Genomic DNA, 27,188 nt, shown 5'->3' with positions numbered 1-27,188 from the left:
GACGTATATGTGTATAATGCAATCCAGTAGGGAGCATTGGTAGTTTTTCAATCACATATTTCTTTCCTGATTTATATGTGGTAAGACACATATATTTCTCATTCCCTTCATTCATTGTTTGAGTATCATACCCATGGGAATATATATCATTAAAACTCAACAAATTTCTTTTCGATTGTGGTGAATATAAAGCATCATTGATCAAAAATTTTGTACCATTAGGTAACAAAAATTGTGCTTTACCACATCCTTTAATCAAGTCTACAGGACCTGATATTGTATTCACCGTTGTTTTTGTTGGTTTTAGTTCCAAGAAATATCTTTTATCTCGGAGGATAGTGTGCGTTGTACCACTATCGGGTATGCAAACTTCAGCTTTGCTCATAGCATTTTCCATATTTGAACTTCAAAAAATATGCAATGAAAAAAAATTAATGACAATACATATTTAAATATAACACATATCATAATTGTACAATAAAACATTATCATATAAATACATGAAAAATAAATTATTGTACATTTATATTCTACCACTATATTGTTCATTTTCAGAGAAATCATTGAGAAAATCTGCAGCATCAATATTGTTCATTTCTATCCCACCAACATATTGATCATTTCCAGAGAAATCATTCATAAAATCAGCAGCATCAAAATGAGTTGAATCACTCAAACGGTCACTTCGCTCAGTGAAGTTGGTCTCCTTTTCTTTCCCCTTTATCGATTCTTTATAAAGTTTGCAAAGATGCTCAGGGGCTCGACAAATACGAGACCAATGTCCTGGAGTACCGCATCTGAAACAAGAACTTTCAAATCTTTTCGAGTGATTTTCATTAACACTCATGTTTTCTTGATGCCTTTTCTGTGGATGGTTTGGGACGTTATTTTGAGATGAGTTATAGAAATAACTATCTCGATTATTTTCAAAACCACGGCCGCGTCCACGACCACGACCACTTCCTCGTCCACGTCCACGTCCACGACCTCGACCTCGACCTCGACCTCGACCAAAACTTTGTCTTTGAATTTGATTTTGGTTTCCAGGTTTAAATTCATTTTTACTTACAGCATTTACTTCTGGAAATGCTGTTGATCCAGTGGGTCGGGACTGATGATTTCTCATTAATAGCTCGTTGTTCTTTTCCGCCACAAGAAGACAGGCGATGAGTTCAGAATATCTCGCAAATCCACGCACTCTATATTGTTGCTGTAGTGTTATATTTGATGCGTGAAACGTGGAAAATGTTTTTTCAAGCATTTCCGATTCTGTAACCTCATGTCCACAAAATTTTAACTGCGAGATTATTCTATACATCGCTGAATTGTAATCACTGACTTTTTTAAAGTCTTGGAATCTTAACATATTCCATTCATCACGGGCGGTCGGAAGTATAACTTCCCTTATATGTTCAAATCTCTCTTTTAATCCTTTCCACAGAGCCATGGGATCTTTTTCGATGAGATATTCACATTTTAAACCTTCATCAAGGTGTCGTCGTAAAAATATTATAGCTTTTGCTTTTTCTTGTGATGAAGATATACCATTTTCTTTAATGGTCTCGCTTAGACCCAATGACTCAAGATGCATTTCTACATCAAGAGTCCATGGCATATAGTTTTTCCCAGTAATATCAAGAGCGATGAATTCGAGCTTTGCCAAGTTTGCCATGGTGGTACTAAAAATTACGATGCATTTTATTAGTTAATGAATATTGCAATACAAAGTAATGGATAAACAACAAGTACAAGTATTCGTAAAAATAAAGAAAACACACGAGGAGGATATTCTCCGATAAATACAAGACTGGTGAGTATGATAACCAAAATAATTAAAAATAACCTCGTGAAAGCCATCTTCTTTTTTTCTTCGAAAATTTGATGAAGAATAATTTTTAGAGAAGAAGAGAAAGTTGGAGTGATTGAATGTATTTGTGAGATTGTATTTATAGAGCAAAAACTAGCCGTTTTGTTACCGTTTATTACCGTTGGTGTATAAGAAAATAAATGTATGTATTTGTATAATTTTATGGTAATAATATGGTGTATATAATATTAGTCATATTTAAATAATTATGTATATCATATCACATTATTATAATTAGGTGTCATAAGTTATTTTGTTTAAAAAACCTTATAGGCTTTTATACTTGTCGTATCCCTTACCGGGAGTGTGGGATGTCGTCTTAACATCCTCCCAGGATTTATAACAAGTTTTTGAAAAAATTATTTTTATTATTTCTAACAATAACATTATATTATATATTACATATATAAACAATAAATAAATAACAGTAAAATAAATATTATTACTTTTGTTACCTTTTTCTTCTGTTCGGAGCTTGGAAAAATATGGAGGACTTTTAGAGCTTCGTGCTGATAACGTGTTGTGAAAAAGTAAAAATTTACGGTAAAAAAGTAAAAATCTCAAACTCTCAAAATTATCACACTACACACTTTATAATATTTTTCTCTCAACTCAATTGTGATTTTCTTCACAAATGAGAGATCTATTTATAGAAAATTTTTACAAATAATCCAAAAATAAAATACATCATTACCTACATCATCACACACTAATTTTCAATATTCAACACCTAATTTTACCTAATTTTCAACATTCAACATTCACATTTTCAACACAAATATTTAACACATTTTTAAATAATTTTTCAACAATCACACTATTGTTTTCCAGATGAATTGTACAAAAATTTATTACGACATAGGAGTCGTGGTGGGCTAAGTTAAACTAAATAAAGTAGTCCGACCCATATCTGGTCTTAGTAAAATTCAAAACTGCGCGTTGTTCCAAATTTAAATAACACTTGGGCCCAATAATACTTGTCCCGAGTCCAACGGTTTACAAAACATTATCCCGATTTTCGTCCAAATAAAAATATTCATAAACTTCAAATATTTTTAAAATAAAAATATTATCCTTACTAATTTAAAAATGTGAATTTTCTCAATTAGATAGTTAAATTTGTTGGTATCAACCCTTAAATTATTTTTTATGTCAAAAATATTAATTTTCATGGACATAGATTCTTGAGAACACCTAAAAGAACCAAATATATTAAATATACATAAGACTTATCATGTATATTAAATTTAATAAATTATGAATTTTTAAATTCAGTCAAATATAGCACAATATATTCTGATAAAAAAAAACCAAGAAACAATGCAAATGTGCTAGTTAACATAGTCTTCTCCGCCCGACCTGTCACCACCTTACAAAGTTCTTGTTCTCTAACGGCATCTCGTTGATAACACTTTAACTTCCAATGTCTCTGATCTTTAATCTTTATTCCCTTTTCTATTTATCTTATTTTGTTTGAAAGATTATATACTGTTCCACAGATACCATCAAGAAATAATTAAGGTGGTGGGTCTTAAACCCCATAAAGCTTCACATTTTCTTCCCGATTATTAAAACCTTTTTCTTCTTCCCACCTCACGCATTTCTTGATCTGATTCTCACCCACATTTCAACAATGTCGGTCATGACCACCATAGCAGCCGTCAGATCATTCCACCCCGCTCGATCACCGAGGCGCGCCCCACGGCCCAGAGTTGTAATGACCGCCGTCCGATCCAGCACCATCTCGGCGCATCCCATTTTAACCAAGCTACAGAGAGACTGCGCCACCCCTTTGCCCGTGTTGCGCCACGTGTCAGACGCCATGGCAGCTGACATGCGGGATGGGCTTGCGGCGGATGGAGGGAGTGATCTCAAGATGATTCTCAGCTATGTCGATGCTCTGCCCACTGGGTATGCCTTTTACCCTCTCGCTTTTGATTTTCTTGATCGTGGCATGTTAAAACGTAGCTAGGTATTAAACATTACATCCTAAATTCGAAAATACCGGAGGATTTTAAAATTTTAATAAGGTGAAATAATAATTTATGCACATGTGAGATAAATAAGGTTCATTTCATTCGAGTAAGTATTTGTGAGATAGTAATTCGTAAGATGGGCCTGTAAACCATGTATGTTCATATTTAAAATAAAAAGTTGTACTTTGACATAAAAAGTATATTTTTTCACGAGTGATTCATATAAAATATCTCTCATATAAAATTAACATATGAGACTATTTCACAAAAATATTTTTGTGATTTCATTTACACGTTAATTTATGATCACTGCCCAAATAATTTTTTTAAATCAAGTGATTAATAACATCGCTTTGCTCCCTTCAACCATGCATATATAACTTATTCAACCCATCTCATTATAAGTAATCATATTGTTTTTCTCCTTGTACCATCAACTATATATGTTACTGCTGGTTATTTTTTAAAATATCACAATTAGTATATATTTTTACTAATATTCTAGAATTATAACACGATTAATAAAATTAATTTCAATCAACTTTTTATTTAAATTAGTGTGTTTTTTTAATCATTCAGTTGTAAAATTAACTATCTGATTATAATAATGTTAAAATATTTAATTATTTGGGTTAATTTTGAGATATATATGAAATTTAATAAATGAGTGGTATAACTAATAGTCTCTAAAACAAAACAATTTTCTTATTTTAAGAAAAATGCTATAGATACCTCATTTAATAATGCAATTTAAAAAGTCAATTCAAAACTCATACGGGTATAAATCAATATTCTTAATTTATTAATTAATGAAATATTAAAACGTATAAATCATGTCATCGAACTTCAGCTATTAACTTGGTTGCTCAATCATAAAAAAAAATCATGCATTCCCAGTGGCAATATGATCAAAAATTGAAGTCGATGCGTTTGGTCGGTATACATTTGAAGGAATGAAAAGGGATTGTTCTATGCATTGGATCTTGGCGGTACAAATTTTCGAGTTCTAAGAGTGCAATTAGGAGGAAAAAGTGAAAGAGTGGTGGCTACTGAATTCGAGCAAGTTTCCATTCCATCCGAATTGATGTTCGGAACCTCCGAGGTAACAAAGACAAAATCTTGATGAATTCTTGTCTACACTCATCATGCTTACATTTTCGTTCTCGCGTTTTTAAGGAGCTTTTCGACTTCATCGCTTCTGGGCTCGCAAAATTTGCCAATGAAGAAGCTGGAAAGTTTCTTTTTGATCAAATGGGGAGAACAAGAGAATTGGGATTCACGTTTTCTTTCCCAGTGAAGCAGACTTCAATTGATTCAGGCATCCTCATAAAATGGACAAAGGGATTTGCCGTTTCTGGAACTGTTAAGTGTATATTTATATTTACCACTCTATTGGCACTTTGCTCGACACATTACTTTACAGCCTTAAACGTGTAAAAACTGTTCCACAGGCAGGAAAAGATGTGGTTTCATGCCTGAATGAAGCAATGGAAAGATTGGGTATGAATATGCGAGTATCCGCCTTGGTACATTCTTGTTCGATCGTTGAGCAATATTCTTTTCTTATGGATCAAAATTATCAGAATGTGGCTCATTGTTCTTGTGCCTTCGAATTTTTTTAATGTTGTTAAGCTAGGTTAATGATACGGTTGGGACGTTGGCCGGAGCTAGATACTGGGACGATGATGTCATGGTTGCAGTGATTCTAGGGACCGGAACAAATGCTTGTTATGTGGAACGCGTCGAAGCTATTCCCAAGCTGCTGCTTGATCCTAACTCAAAATCTGGAAGCATGGTTGGTGCATTTTTTTTTACCATTTTACTATGAGTTGGATTCCCCAGATTTATCTATAGAATGTTTAAATTCGAACTTTTTAGATCGTGAACACGGAGTGGGGAGCATTCGCAAATGGGATTCCCCTGACTGAGTTTGACAGAGAGATGGATGCTGAAAGCATCAACCCTGGGGAACAGGTAGTACTTTTTGTTCTTGATTCCACTCTTTGTAGATGCGGCTCGGATTTAAAATGTCGATTTATAATGGAAACAGATATTTGAGAAAACGATTTCTGGTATGTATCTTGGAGAAATCGCCAGAAGGGTGCTGCTTAAAATGGCTAAAGAAGACAGAATATTCGGTGAATCTGTTCCCGAAAAACTACAGACCCCGTATTCTCTCAGGTAACACTTTGGTAATAGATCAAACTGCATAGAAAAGTATGTATAAACACAGGCTCATATCATTTGCACTTTCGTCCTTGACATGCTGGAAACTTCATTGTTTTAGGACACCAGATATATGCGCAATACAACAAGATTCTTCCAAAGATTTTGAAGTCGTCGGATCAATTCTACATGAAGTGTCAGGGGTAAATTCAAAGTACTTAAAATTTCATTCACGAATTCATTTACTCTGTCATTATGATATTTTATGACTCGATGTTAGGTGAACTCAAACCCGAGTTCAAGAAAGATTGTGATGGACGTGTGCGACACTATTGCAAAGCGTGGTGGGCGTCTAGCGGGCGCAGGAATCGTGGGGATTTTACAGAAAATGGAGGGGGATACGAAAGGGGTCATTTTTGGGAAAAGAACGGTTGTGGCGATGGATGGAGGGCTGTATGAGCATTACCCTCAGTATAGAAACTATCTTCAAGAAGCTGTGACGGAGCTTTTAGGAGTGGAAGCGTCGAAAAATATAGTGATAGAGCACTCAAAGGATGGTTCAGGGATAGGGGCTGCTCTTTTGGCTGCTACAAACTCAATGTATGAACATTGAGTTCTTGAACGAAATGATTGAGATTCAAGTTTGAATTATTTTGTGAGATAGCAAATTAATTGTATATTACGAACCTTGCACTGCATAGGGCAGGGTTGCTACTCCAACCCAGCACCAAATTTTTACTTCAAATTGGAGAGGTATTGTAGTGCATTGATGCAGAACTGCGGTAGAAGTAGAACCCTCACACCCATCTTCATTTTTTAAAATATAGATAATTGTTATAAAATTAAGAATATTGATTTAAAAAAAAATTTAAGATTGATTTGACTATTTAATAAATGTATTTAAATGATCTTAATAAATAATTCAAATAATCAAATTTATATTTAATGGCTTAGAGTACAATGATCACAATAATAATAATTTCTTTATTTCAAAAACTATTATTATTATTATTGTAATAGTAATAAGTAAAACAATGCAAAACAATTATGATAACAATAATATTAATAGTTCATCAAACAATAATTTTTAAAATTTTTTTGTATTTTAATTATTATTATTACTACCACTTAAACAATTATTGTATATATATACATAATAAAAGATACAACAAAATTACAATAATATTGTTTTTGTTATTCTTGTTTATTTACAATAATAAAAAATCTTAAAACTAAATAATAATAATAATTTTTTATAAAAAGGAAAAACATAACCATTTCATCTAATTCCGTCAATTATCTATTCTCATTAGATATTTTCGGGTTATTTTATGTCATACCGAGATTATTTCTCCATCTATTCTAAAATTATTAGATCATGTGAGTCTCTCACATTTTTATAGAAATTGACATATATATAAATGATTCTAGAACCAAAACACATTAAAAATGGAGAAATACTTCAAATATAACATAGAATAATCCATATTTCTACAATGCTTCATACCATGCATGGAAATTTCTCTGCATTTTATTTCTTTCAAATCTCATTTTTCTATTAAATGTATAAGCAACAAATTTAATTTGGTATATATTTATTTTTAAGGGTTAATTATATTTAATTAACTTGAGATTTGTCATAATAAAAAAATCTAATTTTATTTTTAAATATTACAATAATAAATAAATATAATAACTTCTAACACTAAATATATTCCCTTGATGTTTATAATTTTTTATATTTAATATTTTAAAAATAAAAGATAAATATAAATTTAAATATATAAAATATAAGATCAATACAAATTTGACGTGTGTTTATAATTCTAAAATTTATTAGATTTATTTGTGTAAATATAATATTTAAATAAACCAAATGGAAGATGGCTATATTTTTAATTTTAATTTAATATTTTGAAAATAAACTCAAAGGGGATCGAGCTCCTTGGCTTTACCGTCGGCTACTGTATTTCTTTTCCGCCAAAGCTAAATTTTGCAAAATTGCGATCTGCGGGGCTCAATCATTCTCCTCAAAATGGTACTACAATATTTTTGCATCAGCAGTTTCACTGTATTTCTGCAGATTTCGTGTTGAAAGTTTGCTAATTTGGGTCTACCTTTGTGAAATTTGTTGTCTCTTTCATTGAATATTGCAGATCCGATTCATAATATTACAGAACAGGCAAGGAAAAACTCGACTGGCCAAATATTACATACCTCTCGAGGAATCCGAGAAGCATAAGGTCGAGTACGAGGTAATTTTTTTTAATTTTTTTATTTAAGCATGTCGAATTTCTCACGCAAGTTTCCTTAAATCCGTATTCACTCTATGCATTGCAGGTTCATCGATTGGTTGTCAATAGAGATCCCAAACATACCAATTTTGTGGAGGTGAGCGATTTCTGTTTTTTGTTTATCCTTTTTAGCTGATCGCGGGCTTTGATTCTGTTGTCCTTTTTTGAATCCTAGGTATATATAAAAGAACCTCTTACCCTTGTAGTGTTGATGTTTATTCCCAAATAGCGCATATATGAGATCAATATTTTCCTGTGATCACAAGATCAAGTTGTTTGTATGGTTTCTGGATGGCTTTTCATTCCAATAGTTTTATTTGTATTGTTTGGGTTGTCTTCATCTCGGCATCACAACACATGATGATGCACTATCCAACAAAATTTCTCTTGCAGTTCCGAACCCACAAGGTTATCTACAGGCGATATGCTGGATTATTTTTCTCATTGTGTGTAGATATTACCGACAATGAGCTAGCTTACCTGGAATGCATCCACTTATTTGTGGAGATATTGGATCATTTTTTCAGCAATGTTTGCGAGCTAGATTTGGTATTTAACTTCCACAAGGTATGTTGCATTTCTTGATTTTATAATCACTAGAAAGCTCTCATATGTTTCTAACGTATGCTTGTTTAAAAGTGCAATTACACTACACACATGCATGAGCCCTTTTTGTACATGACTGTTTCGTAAATAAGTACCATCAGTGTCAGTTGTTACGTGTATGTTTCTTTCAAATTTTATTCTGCTTCCTTTACTGGTTGGAATGCAGACTAGTTTTATGAGCTGACTTTTAGCTCAGGATCAACTTTGGCTTAGCTGCTCAAAATACTACCAGTCATTTATGACCTAGAACTGCTCTATCCTAGTGTTAACTCACATAAATTGTTTCTCAGTTTGAATCATAGGAAACTACCACATCACTGCCCTTTGTATATCTTCTCGCTATGTACATCTTTAACGTTCCAAGCCATGTAGAATGGTTGTATTTCGTTCATTAATTGTGTTATTCTTAGATGGGATGTTTATTGTGTTTTTTCAAGGTTTACCTTATATTAGACGAGTTCATTCTTGCTGGGGAACTCCAAGAAACAAGCAAGAAGGTATAATTTTCCCTCACCTTTTAAAAGTTGGAGAACATGTTGATAGCTTCATTGATGTGGATTAAAGTACAAGACCTCCCATATGTTTCCTAAACCAACGCGTGAAAATGGTTTTGGGCAATATTGTTTCCCCCGTCATGATTTTATAAAAAATGAATCACATGTAGACTTAAAACACTCAAATGGAATGTTAAACATGCTCATACAATTGTACAAAAGGTTTGTGCTTTGCCAAGTAATATTTATTGAAAATGAGATCATCTGTGAACATGGCAATTAGTTTCTCTTTCCCTTTTTTCTTCAGGCAATCATAGAGAGAATGGGGGAATTGGAAAAGCAGGAATAAAGATTCTTCTAATCTGCATTGTTTTATGAGCTCGATGAAGCCTTATTTTGTAATATTTTAAAGTCAATCCCGTAATTCTCCCCTTCGGTGCTCCTATTCCTTGCTTTATCTGAACTCGTTGTTATTTTGTTTGTAAAGAATGTTGTACGACAATCTTTTTTTAATTGGGGACTTCATTGGTTGAATATGGGAACTCACTTGATTAGCTTTGTATGATTTTCCGTCGGTGAGGAAAATTTAAGTTACTGTAAGTCAATCCATTGGAGCCATTTATGTTTCATAAATGTAGACAAATGATATTAATGTGCTCATTTGATAAGCGTATTTAGAGACGTGTCTCATTCATGAGCCTAAAGAGATTATATTATTCGCAACAAAGGATCTAGGTTGTAAATAATAGAATGTCCGCGGACATCACAATTAATGTGTATGTATATAGAGAGATATATTTACGCTCTATTTCTTGTTATTTGCACTCTATTTGTAAATAAATTTGACACATATTTTACACAATAGAGTGTAGATAACATGAAATAGAATGTAAATATCAACTCCCATAAAATTCATAAAATAATAAGGTCCCCAGAAATTAAATTCCATACAGAATCTGTAAATCTAAGATAATGTCAGCGATGCTTCATTTATGTTAGGACATCAAAAAGAAGATGCAAAATTACCAAATAGTAAATAATACCCGGGTCTGACTTACCCAAGCCATATTCCAAGGATCGCAATCAGTGTACACATGCCAAACAATGAGCTGTTCCACTGAAAAGTCTGATTGACACCAATTTATCTACTTCAAAGACGCTGCTGGTTGCAGAATATTTGCAATTGTGACATATTACCAGGATAGCATGTTGCTCTGTTTCTATCAAATCCTGAAGGGAGGCGTAAGCCGTGTCCCTTCACATTTGAGAGTGACAGTGGTGGATGGATTGAGTTAAACTGCTGTTGTGGAAACTGTTGATAATTTAAGCCAGGTGAAGAATGCAAGTGCGGGAAAAGCGGCCGAGCCTGAGCACAGTTAACAAAGAAAGACGAGTCACTTTCTCCATTTTCCCTTTCCTGTGAATATGAGGTGGGAAGTCCAGCAGGAGGAGATTGAGCTGCAAATAGAGCCGATAGAGCCGCAACTTGGCTGCTATGAAATGGGGGGAGCTGTCTCAAAAAATCAACGAAACAGAGAATCAATTCACCTTTAAGACAAGAATGTAAATAGAGTGAGCTTTGAGGAATAATGGAGGCAAGAATTATTGTCTGCTGAGTAACCATAATGGAGACAGATGGAAACATCATTCTGGATTTTCTTGTTTCATTTATTTGGAGGTTACATGTGTCATGTAAAAATACTTTTGATGATAGTATGGTCATCAAGATTGCATTTACATCGTCATATTATGGTAATCCCTGCTATGCTTTACATTTGTTTACAAGGCCGAAAACAGGTAAGGACAAGCAAGACGTGTGAATAAAGAATGTTCCAAGAAAATTTGATAGCGAGACTACAGAGATGGAGGACACAATCGAGTCACCTGCTTTGTGGCCACAGCCGGAGATCGTTCATGGAATGTTGAATAACAATTCTGGGGCTGTGGTAAAAGCATAGCCAAGTTATTTTGTGACTGCATGTATGACGAGTGAAATTGTTTCAGCACCTCATCACTGTGTCCAGCCAAAGATAAGAAATCTGAACCCTGCAAAAAATTTATTGTCCAAGATACATGACAAACAAACAGTCTATCAGACAGTGTCACCAATGAACTCACCTGCTTAAGTGGAGAACACGAGGCATGCATTTTTGAGGCCTGCTGCTGATCTTGAAAGAGACTCTTATGCAAAAGAATGGTATCTTGGATTGAACTGACGCTGAAAGACAAAGGACCACTTGTGTGATCAATCCCATTTCTTTGATACTCAATATTTATATGCGGTCCTGGCTCAAAGAGTGTCCCCGGTAATCCTTCCTTTCTGTCTGATACTTGCATGACTTTGATCAAATGACAGATGTAAATATGGGCAGAACATCTCCTCCGCAACCTCATTGGTTCAGCCTTAACTAAATGGTGCTGATTTGTTAAAGATCGGAGGAATACATAGATAAGTTTGTCGATCCCCCATAGGTAATATTTTTTAAATTACTTAATTTTAAAACAGAGCTGGCAGCTGGCTTACCTTATTCTTGGTAAAACTTTCTTCAGGTGTAGGATGCTGGATGACATGATTTGTAGTCTCAAACCAGGCAGGAAGTTTGTTAATGGAGGATCTTGAAATCAGAAAATAAGAATCATGACATCTATTCGACAAGGAAGAAGACAACATATGTTCCAAGAAACAACAATTACTGACCGTGGGCAGGATTCCAGAGTCTCGGTGCCCTGAGTTACTGTTGAAGACAAGCTTGAATGCCAAAGAAGTAAATCTACCTCGCAAACCAGTAGGTCATGTGACTCGTTCATACATCCACATTCAGTATAAATATACAAAAAAAAGCCTCCACATTTGAACACTAGTCTTGTGAGTAAATGAGAAAATCCCATTAAATTGAATAGTTTACCATTATTTTTGTCCTCCCTGGGGCAATTTTGGATCCCTGGAGCAGCAACCTGAAAATATTGGAGAATCTTCTTGTAGTATGTTATCTATCAATCAACAAAATATTATCCGCATGTTGGAATTCTTGAGGCATACCTGTTCCATGGTGATTCCCCGATCACTTGGCACAGTAGTTAGAGCAGATATTTTTGTTTTGCTATATGATCAAATAACAAATTAGACCAAAACTGAGGGCACATAAATTGAAGGTAATGGGAGGAAAGAACTGGTAATCTACCTGGCACTAGTGACTAAATTGGTTCGATCTTCAGAAGCCAAGAGGATGGGATATTGCTTGCTAATGTGGAGCTTGGAAAGCAGAGGATCGTCAAAAGTTTTTAACGGAGCAATTTTTGATGTTGAGTCTTCCAAATTTGAAGTTTGACAGAGAGCTTCAAGGGTTGCTCTTGCGGCAATTTTGCCAGCATCTGTGCTTTGTGGGATGTAGATGGCATAACAAATAGGAATCAAGAAAGCTGAGGGGATAAATTTAATGGAATTCCCATGTGAAACATCTTAAAGGGTGCTGAGTTAAAAAAAGATGCCATTGACATTAAGTAAATGATGCCGTTGTCATTATTAGAACAAATTGTTTACCCAGGTTGGGATATGTGAGCCTCTTTTTTCAGATCACAAAGGGAAACGACGACAACTAAGAAACAATTCAAACCTTGGGCTGCGGTCGTGGTGCTCCCCGTTTCTAGTACAATTGAAGAATTTGTTTCCGAAGGGTGAACATCAAATCCTCTCTCATCAGTCTTGATAGCATCATAGAACATGTTGGCTAAAAGATACAAGGTCTCAGCCACTTCTTTCTCATCCTTAGTGATATGTCCTTGTTTCTGCAAAAGTAATTGCATTGAGTTCTCAATCGATTTTTCATCCTCAAGTGGTCTGTACAATGCATGTTAAGTTTCAAATATGGCAACGCATAACCATATTCAGTCTGGATTTCTTGGCCCCGCTTTTCCGGATTGTTTCAACTCCATCATACAACCGATTTTGTTTCTTCGAATTTGGCATAGAGTCAAGGCCTCGTTTCTTGATGGCTGCGACGTGGAAACAGAATCAACTCAAAAGGGGTTATAGGAAAACTAAAGAATTGATCATTCACTGATGACACTGCACTTCTCAGCAAGGCCGGATTCGGTACGGACGAGGAGCGTGATCGACCTCGACGACAGTTGAGGTTTTATGAAAAAAACGATTATATATAATTTTTTCTAAAATTATAATTTTTATTCCAAAATCTATTTTAGTCCACTCCATTGCTACTTAAAACAACACATTATACGAAAAAAAACTATGGGGATAAATAAACAACACAGTATTTCACATGCCAAGGAAAAAAGCCATTAAAAATAAAAAAAATAAACTTCAAATTGCACTACCAAGTAAGAAACCGGAAACTTCTCAGAAGACCCACCATGCAGAACCCAACTAAATCAGTGGTCTCCGAATGAAACCAATTAACACGAGCATGAAAAGAAGTCGAAACAATAATTAATCACAAATTAAGTCACACACCAGACCGTAGCTTCCTAGGAATTGCAGCATGATTAACTGCACAACATTCATCCAGAAGCTGCAAAAATAAAGATTGGACAAAAATAAGGAATTATACAAAACCATATATAAAATTTAATGATGTGTCAAGACATTACCTTTCTGGGTAACTTGAATTTCTTGCTATTACTAGTACTAGGCTGAGGTTCAGATTCACCACAAAATCCAACAGAACCCATTTCACACTCTTTTCCTTCTCCGATTCAAATTCAGTTGAACAGCAACATAAAAATTCCTGTCCTAATCTGAACCACCAAAAATGAACTATCCAATGAACAAAAGGAGATGACTTTAACAGGAAAAAGATAACACGTAAAACACAAACAACAGCCCAAAAGAAGAAAAAGGATAGAAAAAAGAATATAATGCGACACGTAGCATAATAAAAACCTCAGTATTGTAGACTCGAGAAACGAAAATACAACGCAGATAAAGACAAGAATCCATTATTCATGACTTTTTGTTGCCTAGTAACAGTAAATTAAACACGAAATCGAGGATGTGATCGTACTTTCGCCAACGAATTTGACGATCGTACCAAAAAGAATGCTAAATGCTTGTGGATGGGTGGTTATCTTCTCGTGCAGGCCCTCAGTCATTTAGTGTTGTCCATTTCTAACAAAGGTGACAAAAAAAGATATGCACACACGGGGATTTACTTGAAAGCCGCTCTCGATGACGGAATTTGAGTCCATACAACTCAGTAAATGCATCAGATCTTTAGATTCTCTTTTTTCTGCAGAAAAGTGCCTGCACAGTAGAGTAAAGCTCAAATTTTCATGAAAGATGGACAGAAAACAAAGGGAGAAAATGCGAGGGACTGAAATCTTCAAAGAGAAAAGGAGAAGAGAGGGCAGGTTTGTTAGGAAAGTTAGGGGAAAAAGAAATGCGGATGTAGTCCTTTTTATTAGAGGGTGTTCAGAGAATCGGGTTCTTCTTCACGCAATAAAAGGACTCTCTCACACACACTCACACTTTACACACTCTCTCTGTCACACACACACACACACACACACACACACACAGAGTTTGCTGTCTCCTACATTCACACACACCAAGAAATTAAGATGCAAGGAGTTCACAGGACGCTACAAAAATGAATACAGAGTGGATTAAGCTGAGTCTCACAAAAAGGGAAAATACTTAGTTCTCTTGGAACTTTGAATAACAGAGGATGTCGATCATAATGATAACGAAAAGGCAAAAACGGAGGAAAACTTTTCCTTTCTAATACCCATAACAACCAAACAGAATTCAGAGACACACTCGTTGATTCAAAAAATCTTAAAGGATCCAAAATAAAAACATCTACGCTAAAAAACCCACTGAAGATCGATGGAAAAACAAGTAACCCAGAGAATTTCAAGCTACCGTTTTTCATCTGCAAATAGCCTATTTCAATCCAACGAGAAAAAAAAAAAAGCAGTCTCGAATATCGTATTAGTCAAGAATCAACGGCTATCATTGTAAAAATCTCCGGAAATCACAATCCCTGTGGAGTGTGCAGAGCTGGGAGGAATCAAATCCGCAGTCATCCTCAAATCTCAACAGACGGGAATGCGAAACAAACTGACGGAATTTGAGAATAAAAAATAAATCGCAATTAATAACGGCCAGCCATGGTTTTTAACTGCTCCAAACGACGTCACCGTGAAATCGGTCGGACTGCATGCGTTAAGGCGTTCGTGAGAGCCGTTGGATCAAGATAGCATTTTCTCCACGTGGCAGGCGCGTAGGAAAAAAAGTCAAATTACAATATTTGTAGGGAAATTTCGTGTGAAAATTCAGAAGTGTACTCATTTCCTTGGACGTGAGCGAGTTTGATTGATTTCATCAAATATCTTTAGATATGAATCAACAAATGCAAAAGCAATAATTTTTAGGGGTTGATATATTGAACAAGGATAAAGGTTTGTTAACATAAATACTAAATAAATGTGTAATAATTCTTTTTCGAGTAGGTCTTGTGTGAGACGGTCTCACGAATCTTTATCTGTGAGACGGGTTAAAACTACCGATATTCACAATAAAAAATAATAATCTTAGCATAAAAATTAATATTTATTCATGAATGACCTAAATAAAAGATTCGTCTTACAAAATACGATCCGTGATACCGTCTCACATAAATTTTTGTATTCTTTTTCTGTCCAAATGAAGTGGTCCCTAACAAGATTTGATGAAAATTGAGAATTTTTTAGTGTAATAATTGCTTCTCAATTCCCTGCAGTTTGGCGTGAAGGTGCGCCAACTCCTGGGCACAAGTTTAGTCATGATTGGTAAGTATACATTCGACTGTATTGGAAAATTATTATGGGCTTATACTATCGGTGTGAAAGATCTCAACTTCGAAACGACATTTGACATTTGAAACCTCTGAAACAAATATGTTATAAACAAATTATAAACATAATCATATGGTAATATGAAACCAATTTTCGGTTCTTGCTTTTGTATTTTGTTTTAAATAAAGTATGCTGACCTTTTTCTCTAATAAAATTATAATTTTTTTATAAACTTTAATTGAAGAAAGATGTGATTCAACATAGAATACAAAAGGAAATGGCAATTTAAATCTATTATTTGGAGTATCACCAATCTATTTCCTTTACATTGATCCAACACTAAAATCTTGAGATCAAAGTAGGTATTACAATTATGAGTGTCCATGGAAATTTTTATATGAAATCACTCACAAAACTAGGTTAGAAAAAAAAAACAGAGCCTTAGCCTCTGGAGATTGGAGACTCACACCACCCCGGAAGGGAGCCGTAGCATAAGATGTCCACCAACAAGACTGAATCAATTAAAACAAAGACAAATGTTTACGTGGGGAAAAAAATTAAGTACTTTTTCCCAGCTACGATCAAAACATTTGGAACCAACCTCTTAACATAGTAGTAGCAGAAATCAGCCAGTATAAAAGTTTGGACAATCTCTGATACCAGAACCATGGAAGGCCATAGTCCATAGCCTAACACTGTCAGCAATCGTCCTCCTGTATCCAATACCTTACACCAAACATAATACAACAGTCTTACATGTGTTTTAAGTCCATGTCTATAGCAAAGGATGTAAAGCTCGAGTTTTATGCATGATCAAACCTGAAGAACCCAATGTGCACAGCTCAAGAACCTGGAAACTCCGAGGGCAAATACATAATTTGCAGTGAACGGTTCAACAATCTACAGAAGGAAACGAAATGTGAATCTTGGTAAATATTAAGAATGTAATGAGAACTTCTCAACCTTTGTGTTTTGCATAAGATGAAGCTGAGGAAGGACCGAAACAGCCTCCAAGTACACGCAAAAAGCCCAGAAAATGCGATTGATAACATGATGTTGAGTCGATGGGTGAATAGCAACAGATAGTAAAGCACATGGTATCACCTACAAGAACAATAAAATGAGGAAAAGTCCTCCTTGCAAAGAAACAATATCATTGTATACACCACGAACAAGAGCCGGTTCAATGGACGACACAAATATAATACTTTAAGAAGGCAAAAGAAAAAAGCTAGTCCAAGACTCACGACGTAATAAAGGGCAAACGTGTCTTTGTCATCCATGTAACTTGAATTCAATTTATAACGAATCACATAAATGACCCACGAGGTAGTTGCTAATGTTGCAAGATCGAGCAGCGTGTGGATATCATATTCCATTACTAGACTGCAGTAGAGTCTAGCAGCTAAAAACATAGCCGTCAGCTCTTGGGACTTGAGTGACAGACCTGAAGTAAAATATGTACGAGCTGAGAACTAAACAAAGTGGCAAAGCACAAAATGCCTGCAAAAACATATCACGACACACACACAGCACATCATAAGACATGGATCAGTGTTACTTTGAGGCTATGGCCATTCAGTCGATAAAAAATAAACTAAAATCCCAAAATTGACGTCCCACGAGCATAATTCGTAAATGAATATAGGAAATGAAGGAAACGGACAAATAATTTCTTTTTGGACAAAGAAGTGAAGAACTTAGATGTTTCAAGAATACAGGGTGGACTAAGTTAAGGGGAAGGAGGGGACATCCTACCTTAAATGAGAAAAAAAAATGTCCTTTTCCTTTTGAATGTCTATTTCCACCACAAAAATACATTCAGTCCACAACTCAACCCACATTCTTGCCAAAGATCCAATTTTTAATTCGCATACAACATAATAGCTACCTAAAATATACAGAATCATCTTGTCACTTGAGAAAAGCAATTAGAACAAAGAACTTAAAATTAAGCCATTTTCACATTATATGGAATATAACACAATTTAATTCAGAATTTAGTAGTAGTTTACATTTGGGGAAATAAATATTTCCGACGCAGTTAAGACCACAGAAGTATACCGAACAGTAGAAATACATTATTCGTCTGTTCATTATCTCCTTCAACAATATAATAATAATAATAATAACTAAAATGGTGCAGCATAAAATAATACCGGCGCATGTTTTCTCTTGGGTAAGCTTGTAGATAAGGAGAGAAATGCCAATGGCGTGAACGACCTCGGCGGCGATGAAGAGATTGTCGTGATCTTCCACGACGAGCCGGAGAAAGAAGATGGTGGAGACGGCGGCGCCCACCGCCAATGACACCTTGGCTTTCGGCGGCTGCCTCTTTAGCCACTTCGTGGCGGCGTTGATTGGTTTCTTCGTACTGCCCTTTACCCTCTCCCTCAGAACAGAGCTTCGGTTTACAAGATCCTCCATTCTCGCATTGGCTACTGTATTTCTTTTTTCCTTTCTCTTTTATTTTCATTAATAAATTTTGAATACTTCGTATTTTTCATTAAAATCACAGTTAACCAACCATTTGTTTTCTTTTCTTTAATAAAAAATTTCCCTTTAAATTCTACACTTTACTTTAATATTCTACCAGTAACCATGCACACTGTGCAAAAATATGAATAAAAAAACAAACGATTATTTTAATAATTGGTATATCACGAACAATTTTGATAAATTTTGTTGGAGACAAAGTAATCGAAACAAATTAAATTCCTGGAAAACATTTTTCAGATGCCATGTCAAATTTATATTATATTTTATGAAGTATATTATGCACATCGTGTCCATAAATCAACCTTTCATTAATTTCTCAAAAACCTTGTAATTTTTCAAAATTCAATACATTCTTATAGCAACAGTCGCTAAGTTTTCAAACTAAAAACTTCATAGAAAAACATACAATGATAAAATATATTGTCAAATATCAACACATCCAAGAAGCAGATCTTTTCATGTGTGGCTTCATCTGTTTGTCTTCCTCAAATGATATCATACCCAAGTTTGAGGGATCCTCCAGCATCATCTTAGCCACCAAGTATCCTGCGACCGACCATGTTTGATTCTTTCGAGCCTGCTTCCCCATGTAACGGCCCAGCTTACCATCATAATATTCGGGCCAATGATCCTTCAACAGACGTGTCTCGGCTAGTTCGATTGCTCGTTTTGCTAGTTGAACTCGTCCTGATTTGATGCATGCTGCCGTGAGAAGCCATAAGAGGACTGCGCAAAATAATGATGAGAATAAGTGAGGATGGCAACATATATATTCTGGCCCTTCCCATTGCCATATCTGAAAACAAGGTACTTTAACTCCTAGAATCTACACATACCTGGCCAAGAACCACCATTATGGTAACTCCAGCTAGTGTTTTTTGGATCACAGCCTGTTATTATCCTCCATTCATGACTCTCCATAGCTGGATAACAAATCTTCAACGGCATTTCTCCAACCAACTCCTCCCATCGCGATTCAATCAGATCCATTATAGCCGAAGCTTGCTCTGGTGTTGCCAAAGAGGACAAAATCGCAATGCAGTTTCCCAAGCAAAACCAACGAAAGTCCATTCTTGCGGGACTAACGTTTCCAATGAAGTAACCGCCACGGCTTGGAACGAAATCGAAAACCCAATCAGGGAGTGAATCGGGCATAACATTGAACTTGTTTACTGCTGTGTGTGAATATTCTTCGGTTTTGTACCGGTATATATCGTTGAGCTGTTTGATATCAAGCCAGAAGTAACTCCTCATGTGATAGCTTAATGCATGGAGACGTTTAACTATTCTATCTGTACAATCCTTGCCCTCTTCATCGTTTTTTAGTAGAAGCAAAGCACACCTCAGGGCCATGAAGAATAGAGCTTGTATCTCGATAGGATACCCATAAATACCCTGGAAATTGGAAAGGCACAATGTTTGATGGGTCGACAAAGTTTCAACAAATAGAATATATATAGTCATAACAAGATGGGGCTTTTGAATGAAAGTTACCATTCGGCGATCAATCATGGAGCAACCATCAGCACACAGAAGCGTGGGGAATGTATCAAAGCCTTCCGAAAGGCATAGAGTCAGGATGAGTCTGATTCCCCTCTGGCATTCGGGCAATTCAGCCAAAGAGGCATCGCCTGTAGACTTTGTATAGGCTCGAAGAAGAATAATCCACCAGAAACCAGAGTCGACAGGAGCCACTCGACCAATAGCACATTCACCAAAATCGGCTATCAGCGTTTCATGATCCCTAACAGGATCGTGCAGTACTTTGAAACTTGCTGGCATAACCCCTGCCCCTAGAGTGAAATTGTCCACCTTTTTCTCCCAGGATTGGAGCCGTAGTGTTTTAAGAAGAAAATTCTTGACAATTTCGGGTTCACCATTCATCAAGAATGCTAGTGCACTAGGAACAAAGTCTCGGACAAACACCTGCCAGATGTGACTCATGTAAGGAAAAAAAAATCAATTTTCTAGCCTAAAAATATATCCCGTACGCGATTCAAAATTACAGAAGGATTCACCTGATCATAGTTGAGTTCTTCGGTAGAATGATCCAACGCTGCAATGGTCCCCACGGGCTGCCCTCGGAAATGGACTATGGAACGCTGCAACGCTACCCACGCCTCGGAAACTATAGGGTGTGTTTCTACACAACTAAATGATCTAGGGGAGCCTATGCCTGAAAAACTATCAAAAAGACGAGACGAGTTCTCGCTGTTTCGGTAAAACTGGCGTGGTGGGGACGAAATCGACATTTCGCTGAAGGACCTTTCGTCAAAGGATCTCTTCCTTTCGATAGTCAAAGGCCTCGGCCTGTTCAGTAGTCTAGACAAATCGGAGTCTCCGATCTCGAAGATGGATGAATTGGAGTCTTGGTGTTTTGAAGTTCCATTTTGAGAAACATTAGAAGTAGGAGACATCCTAAGATTCCCTCACTGATTATTATCAGTTCTTGAATAAAGAGCTGCAGTTCATCGAAGGATATCTTTTATTTAAATTCTAAACAAGAATGTCATAAACTCAAAGTCAACTCCAAACTCTCGACAATCGATTCGGAACTCATAAAGTTAGAAGAGAAAATTTGAGCAATGAACCTTGTTTTTTAACTGAATTAATAGAGTTAAAGCATCACTGATACCCCCATAAGAATCCGGGTCGTTGCCATAAGGATCCGGGTCGATTGACGACCCGGACACTATCAAGAGCCCGAGCATTACATGTTTCCCAAGAATTCTTCGAACAGCCCGGTCTCCCGCGCAGTCATCGCCCGAGCTCTCATATAAGTACCCGGGTAATCAATTGCCCGAGCCACCTCGAGAATTGAACCATACTCAAGTATGATTGATACAGGACGTCTACTCTGTCAGAACAACTTGGGTCTGGAGTGTCCTAGAAGTCATTAGAAGATAGGGTATGGGCAGCCGACCTACCATACTTAGTAGGTATCACTGGAATCAAGGTACCTACCTCATCTTCTACTATAAATAGCAGGTATTAATGTCATTTACCGATTCTGAAATCTTTGAACTCATAAGCATTATACATATTTTCTCCCAAATATTGCTTGTGTTCATCTTCAACCTGCTGACTTAAGCATCGGAGTGGCCACGCCGGACACCCATCTGGCGCCCATTCACGAGTTTCTTTCATTGTTTGCAGGTGCTATTGAAGTCATTACCTTCACTCAAATTCCCTAAAAACTATAAATTATTGATTTGACCTGTTGGGGCTCCTTTCCCGGCTCATCCATTTCAACAAAGTCACATCATTGGCGCCGTCTGTGGGAAACTTGAGATTAAGGCGTTGATATGGCTCATGCTCGAAGAACTAACCAAGAAAATTCCCAGGCTCATGGGGATAATGCGCGTACTTCGGAGCAAGGTGAGGGTGTTCCTCCCACGGGACCCAATCTTATTACCATGACCCCGGAGGAGTTGGCAAGAATAATCTCCGAAGCGGTGGAGAAGGCTGTGGCCAGGAGAGAAACTTCTCGTCAAGTTACACCACCCGGAGATGTGCAAATCAATGAGCAGGAGCAAGAGCAAGAATTGAGGGAGGAGGAAGTGAGAGGAGAGGATGAGGAATCTAGTGCTGGATCCAAATCACCTACCGTGGCTGAGGAGTTGTTGGAGTTAAGGCAGAAAATGAAAGTTCTGGAAGGGCAGTTGGAGAGTCGTAGCATTTCTCGAGCTACTGCTAAGGGTTGCCCATTTACCGATATCATTGTCCGGGAACCTCTTCCCGGGAACTTCAAATCCGCCAAAGTAAAAGATTACGATGGCAATGCGGATCCTGAGGAGCACCTAGCCAGGTTTGAAAACATGGCCATGTTACACTGTTACACAGATCGAATCAAGTGTAAAGTGTTCCTCACCACTTTGGTGGATTCAGCTCAAAGGTGGTTTGAGGGACTGTCCCCTCAGAGTATTAATTCATTTAAAGACTTCCAGAAGGTGTTCCTACACCACTTCAGTAGCAGCAAGAAATACAAGAAGACCGCTTTTAGTCTTTTTGAAGTCAAACAGAACCTGGATGAAAGTTTGAGGGCTTATATTAAAAGATTTAATAGAGTGGCTTTGGATGTACCTACTTGCGCTACTGAAACAAAAACTACGGCATTCACCCAAGGCTTGAGGGAGGGTGAATTTTTCAAGTCGTTGACCAAAAAAGTGCCCGGGGATTTCGAAGACTTATTATCCCGAGCAGAAAAATACATCAACATGGAGGAAGCTCAGAAGCAGAAAAAGGAAGCTGTAAGAAAAGAAAGGGGGGACCGGGTAGCTAGGCCCGAGGAGAAAGGGCAGAGAAAGAATAATCCAGGACACTTCTCTCACCACGTGCCTCTTAAGATTACCCGGGACAGAGAGGTTCAGGAATGCAGTAGGGATCTGGCCGCGGACCATGAATTATCCCGACCTGAGAAAAGAGGATTTTGTACTCTCCATAAGGTGTGTTATCACAACACCGAAGATTGCAAAACATTGAGGGGAAACTATTCCTTCCATTCCGCCCCAGAGCAAAGTCAAGCCCATAAGAGGCCGAGATTACCATGGACATCTTCACAGCCAAGGCCCAACGCTCGGGGAGGAAGTATGAGGAATGTACCGAGGGGAGAGCCCGTTAGGAGAAGAGAGCCCGATCTTGAGACGAAAAAGAAGTCACCCCCTGCTACAGGATTGATAAAAATGATATCAGGAGGCTCCACTGATGGAGAGTCCAACCGGGCGAGGAAGTCGAGGAGTAGGAGGGAATGTATGGAGGTAGATGGAATGAGAAGGAGTGAAGCGGTCATCAGTTTTGGCCCAGAGGATTTGAAGGGAGTGAGCTTACCCCACAATGATGCCCTAGTTATCCAAGCCCGAGTGGCCAATTATGACATTCTGAGAGTCTTTGTCGACTCGGGAAGCTCTGTGAATGTAATTTTTAAAGATGCTTTTGTGCAGATGGATTTGCAGGGCTACCATTTGGAAACCGTGGAAACTGCCCTCTTTGGTTTTGCTGGCCATGTGGTCTACCCGGAAGGGGAAATCGTCCTTCCATTAACCCTGGGTTCCCAGGATCTCAAGAAGACGGTGATGACTACTTTTACTGTGGTAGACTCCCCTTCATCGTATAATATAATTTTGGGGAGGCCCGCTATGAATGAATTAAAAGCCGTAGCATCTACCTATCACCAAAAGATTAAGTTCCCGGTTGGTAGTAGAGTGGGTGAAGTCTGGGGAGACCAACCTTCCTCCCGGAAATGTTATGTAGAAGCCGTCCGGGTGGATCAGAGCAAAGCAAAGAAGGCTGGGAAGAAGGCCCGAACTGATGAAGTATGTGGAGGAGCAGTTGAGAAGGGGGAAGTGCATTTTGTGGCAGAAGAGGAGCAGGAAGTTGTGGAGATTGGACCAGGACAGCAGATCCGGGTGGCCCGAGATCTTAACATATCCACCCGGGTCAGTCTACTTAACTGTTTAAAGGATAATATTCACGTTTTTGCATGGTCCCAGCAGGAATTGACGGGAATCTCTCCCTTGATATCTGAGCACCAACTAAATATCCTCCCGGGATCTCACCCGATAAAACAGAAAAAGAGACACTTTGGCCCCGAAAAGGACAAAGTTATTGAGGAACAAGTAAAAGAGCTCTTGAAAGCCGGTCACATTCGGGAAATTCAATTCCCCACTTGGCTCTCGAATGTGGTATTAGTACCTAAATCAGCAGGGAAGTGGCGCATGTGTGTGGATTTTCGCGATCTCAATAAGGCGTGTCCCAAGGATCATTATCCTCTGCCCCGTATTGATCAATTGGTGGATTCCACATCGGGCTTCGAATTACTGAGTTTCATGGACGCATACCAGGGGTACCATCAAATCCCCCTGGCCAAGAGTGATCAAGATAAAGCTAGCTTCATCACCTCGGGAGGTACATTTTGTTATATTGTAATGCCTTTCGGGTTAAAGAATGCAGGAGCTACGTACCAGCGTTTGATGAACAAAGTCTTCGAGAAGCAACTGGGGCGAAACGTGGAAGTCTATGTGGATGATATCCTGGGGAAGACCCGGCAGGTGGCCAGCTTTATTGAGGATCTAGAAGAAACCTTTGCCACTCTCGTACATTACGGAATCAAGCTTAACCCGGCCAAGTGCATCTTTGGCGTAAAGAGTGGAAAATTCTTGGGATTCATAGTGACAGATCGGGGAATTGAGGTAAATCAGGAGAAAGTCAAATCCGTGCTGTGCATGCCATCTCCTCGATCTGTCAAAGACGTACAAAAGCTGACCGGGAGGATTGCTTCCCTCTCTCGATTTATTTCCCGATCAGCGCACAGGAGTTATCCTTTCTTTCAGGTATTAAGGAAGGCACGACAATTCGGATGGGATGATAAATGTGAACAGGCCTTCCAGGACTTGAAGATCCATCTTGCAGAGCTCCCTGTGTTAGTAAAACCAGAGCCCGGGGAAAAATTATTTGTTTATCTATCCACCACAGAGTATGCTGTCAGCTCAGTACTAATAAAAGAAGAAGGCTCCGGTCAAAGGCCTGTTTATTATGTCAGCCATGCTCTGAGAGGACCCGAACTCCGGTACAGTGAAGTGGAAAAGATTGCTCTGGCCTTGATCATGACTGCCCGGAAGCTAAGGCCTTACTTCCTGTCACATCAAATAATTGTCTTGACTAATAGTCCTATAGGCAGAATCATGACTCATTCGGAAGTATCAGGGCGAAGGATCAAATGGGCAGTGGAGTTAGGAGAATATGATATCGAATACAAACCCCGGGTGGCCATTAAAGCGCAAGCCCTATCAGACTTTTTGTCTGAGATGGTACAACCTGCTGAAGATGAAGTATGGAGGGTGTTTGGGGATGGGGCGTCTAGCCTTGCAGGATGCAGAATAGGTGTGGTAGTAATATATCCTCCAGGAGAGAAGATTAAGTTGGCTTTAAGGATTGATTCCCGGGTTACTAATAATGAAGCCGAGTATGAAGCTGTCCTTGCAGGAATCCGAGCTGCTAAAGAGATTGGAGCTTCCCGTATTATTGTATATTCTGATTCACAATTAATCACTCAGCAGATAAAGGGTGCTTATGAAGCTAAAGATGATAGGATGCTCAAATATTTACAGCTCATAAAAACCCAGGCAGCCATCTTTGTGGATTGGAGTATCGAACAAATACCCCGGGAGGAAAATGGAGAGGCAGACGCTCTAGCAAAAATGGCTGCCTCATTATCAGAAGTCAACACCCGGGAAATTTTGCATGTTTCCCGTTTGGTCCTGTCCACCGAGGAAGAAATACTACCAATACCCGAGGACTCCTGGATGACGCCATTGATTAAATTCATTACAACAAATGAATTACCTGAAGACAGGACTCGGGCTCAAAGAATCAAGAGACAAGCTCCCAGGTTCGTTCTTTTAAATAAAATCTTATACAGAAAATCATTCCAGGGACCTCTGCTAAAATGCTTGTCTGAAGGAGAAGTGGATTATGTCCTCCGAGAAATACATGAGGGATGTTGTGCTGAGCATCTCGGAGGGATGGCTTTGGCCCGGAAGACAATGCTTGCCGGATTCTGGTGGCCAACTCTTAGCCAGAATTCTGCTCAAGTGGTCCAGGCTTGTAAGAGATGTCAACATCACTCAAACTTCCAGCACAGTCCGGCCACTCCCATGAAGCCTATCTGGGCATCTTGCCCCTTTGATCAATGGGGCCTGGATATTGTTGGTCCTTTCCCAACTGCCAGGGCTCAAAAGAAGTTCTTACTCGTGGCTGTGGATTACTTTTCCAAATGGGTGGAAGCCGAGCCATTGGCTAGAATTACTGAGCAGGAAGTATTGAAATTTTTGTGGAAGAACATTGTGTGCCGGTTCGGATTGCCCAGAAGACTAATCTCAGATAACGGGAGACAATTTCAGGGCAAAGGAATTACATCTTGGTGTCATGAAATGAAAATCACTCAGTCTTTTACTTCTGTTGCCTACCCTCAAGCTAATGGTCAGACAGAAGTTATTAACAGAATTATTATACAAGCATTGAATACCAGGCTACAAGGCAAGGGAAAAGATTGGGTGGAAGAATTACCCAGTGTTCTCTGGGCGTACAGAACTACTCCCCGAGCACCTACTCAAGAAACTCCTTTCAACCTGGTAAATGGTTCTGAAGCAGTCCTTCCTGTCGAAATTGGGCAAACTTCTCCTCGGGTAGAATCTTATCCAGGCGGCAATGATCAAAGTCGGGCCATGGAATTGGATTTGGTAGAAGAAAGAAGAGACCGAGCAATAATTCGAATGGAAGCATACCGAGGTCGAATCATGAAATCGTACAATAAAAAGGTCCGAGTTCGAGATTTTCAAATAGGGGATTTAGTCATGAAAAAAGTTAATCATGCCGGGGATGTTGGGAAACTAGAAGCTCGGTGGGAAGGACCTTATAAAATTATCCGGAGGGTTAGCTCAGGATCATTTTATTTAGAAGACACGCAGGGACGCTCTCTCAAAAGGCCTTGGAA

The 27,188-nt window shown here is 37.9% G+C and overlaps 5 protein-coding genes across 12 annotated transcripts in view; 2 read left to right on the top strand and 3 right to left on the bottom strand.

Annotated features, from left to right (window-relative positions):
- Positions 1–3,243: 3,243 nt before the first annotated feature.
- On the top strand, positions 3,244–6,665 carry LOC140983226 (hexokinase-2, chloroplastic). 2 transcript variants are annotated; one of them, XM_073450179.1, is made up of 9 exons: positions 3,244–3,778; positions 4,795–4,945; positions 5,020–5,205; positions 5,295–5,369; positions 5,480–5,638; positions 5,722–5,817; positions 5,894–6,024; positions 6,131–6,212; positions 6,290–6,665. In XM_073450179.1, exons 1-9 carry the CDS (start codon positions 3,501–3,503, stop codon positions 6,620–6,622), a joined length of 1,491 nt encoding a protein of 496 aa, XP_073306280.1. In that variant the 5' UTR covers positions 3,244–3,500; the 3' UTR covers positions 6,623–6,665. The 2 variants fall into 2 exon arrangements, with proteins under 2 accessions (XP_073306280.1, XP_073306281.1); XM_073450180.1 differs by having other exon boundaries at positions 6,139–6,212; positions 6,290–6,430.
- Positions 6,666–7,896: 1,231 nt separating this feature from the next.
- On the top strand, positions 7,897–9,939 carry LOC140982603 (AP-2 complex subunit sigma-like). The gene is made up of 6 exons (XM_073449179.1): positions 7,897–8,047; positions 8,166–8,264; positions 8,350–8,400; positions 8,697–8,870; positions 9,347–9,406; positions 9,711–9,939. The coding sequence occupies exons 1-6, from the start codon at positions 8,045–8,047 to the stop codon at positions 9,750–9,752; spliced, it is 429 nt and encodes a 142-aa protein (XP_073305280.1). The 5' UTR covers positions 7,897–8,044; the 3' UTR covers positions 9,753–9,939.
- On the bottom strand, positions 9,865–15,236 carry LOC140982602 (uncharacterized). 3 transcript variants are annotated; one of them, XM_073449178.1, is made up of 13 exons: positions 14,425–15,232; positions 14,012–14,158; positions 13,875–13,932; positions 13,284–13,396; positions 13,018–13,189; positions 12,586–12,823; positions 12,444–12,504; positions 12,311–12,358; positions 12,102–12,187; positions 11,928–12,018; positions 11,522–11,821; positions 11,288–11,449; positions 9,865–10,913 (listed from the first exon to the last, which is right to left on the bottom strand). In XM_073449178.1, the coding sequence occupies exons 2-13, from the start codon at positions 14,090–14,092 to the stop codon at positions 10,554–10,556; spliced, it is 1,770 nt and encodes a 589-aa protein (XP_073305279.1). In that variant the 5' UTR covers positions 14,093–14,158; positions 14,425–15,232; the 3' UTR covers positions 9,865–10,553. The 3 variants fall into 3 exon arrangements, with proteins under 3 accessions (XP_073305279.1, XP_073305277.1, XP_073305278.1); XM_073449176.1 differs by having other exon boundaries at positions 11,288–11,821; positions 12,102–12,174; positions 12,310–12,358; positions 14,425–15,236; XM_073449177.1 differs by having other exon boundaries at positions 11,288–11,821; positions 12,586–12,775.
- A 1,233-nt stretch (positions 15,237–16,469) lies between these two features.
- LOC140983223 (uncharacterized) lies at positions 16,470–18,728 on the bottom strand. 2 transcript variants are annotated; one of them, XM_073450176.1, is made up of 6 exons: positions 18,358–18,726; positions 17,446–17,645; positions 17,162–17,302; positions 17,018–17,098; positions 16,800–16,924; positions 16,470–16,710 (listed from the first exon to the last, which is right to left on the bottom strand). In XM_073450176.1, exons 1-6 carry the CDS (start codon positions 18,623–18,625, stop codon positions 16,662–16,664), a joined length of 864 nt encoding a protein of 287 aa, XP_073306277.1. In that variant the 5' UTR covers positions 18,626–18,726; the 3' UTR covers positions 16,470–16,661. The 2 variants fall into 2 exon arrangements, with proteins under 2 accessions (XP_073306277.1, XP_073306278.1); XM_073450177.1 differs by having other exon boundaries at positions 16,701–16,710; positions 17,018–17,048; positions 18,358–18,728.
- A 258-nt stretch (positions 18,729–18,986) lies between these two features.
- The window catches only part of LOC140982871 (probable alkaline/neutral invertase B), a 16,059-nt gene continuing 7,857 nt past the window's right edge, over positions 18,987–27,188 (bottom strand). For 3 of the 4 annotated variants that reach the window (XM_073449646.1, XM_073449644.1, XM_073449647.1), the window contains exons 2-5: positions 20,716–21,158; positions 20,192–20,623; positions 19,534–20,092; positions 18,987–19,423 (exon numbers count right to left, since the gene is read on the bottom strand). In XM_073449646.1, the coding sequence (XP_073305747.1) occupies positions 19,128–19,423; positions 19,534–20,092; positions 20,192–20,623; positions 20,716–21,114 (1,686 nt within the window). In that variant the 5' untranslated portion in view covers positions 21,115–21,158 and the 3' untranslated portion in view covers positions 18,987–19,127. Of the gene's footprint in view, positions 19,424–19,533; positions 20,093–20,191; positions 20,624–20,715; positions 21,194–27,188 lie in introns of all 4 variants that reach the window. The other variant, XM_073449645.1, reaches the window with a different exon arrangement.

The sequence above is a fragment of the Primulina huaijiensis genome, chromosome 8 (genome assembly GCF_012295235.1).
Source record: "Primulina huaijiensis isolate GDHJ02 chromosome 8, ASM1229523v2, whole genome shotgun sequence".
Taxonomy (NCBI): domain Eukaryota; kingdom Viridiplantae; phylum Streptophyta; class Magnoliopsida; order Lamiales; family Gesneriaceae; genus Primulina; species Primulina huaijiensis.
Note: the sequence above shows the minus strand (reverse complement) of the source record. Positions and strands in the feature narration are given on the sequence as shown.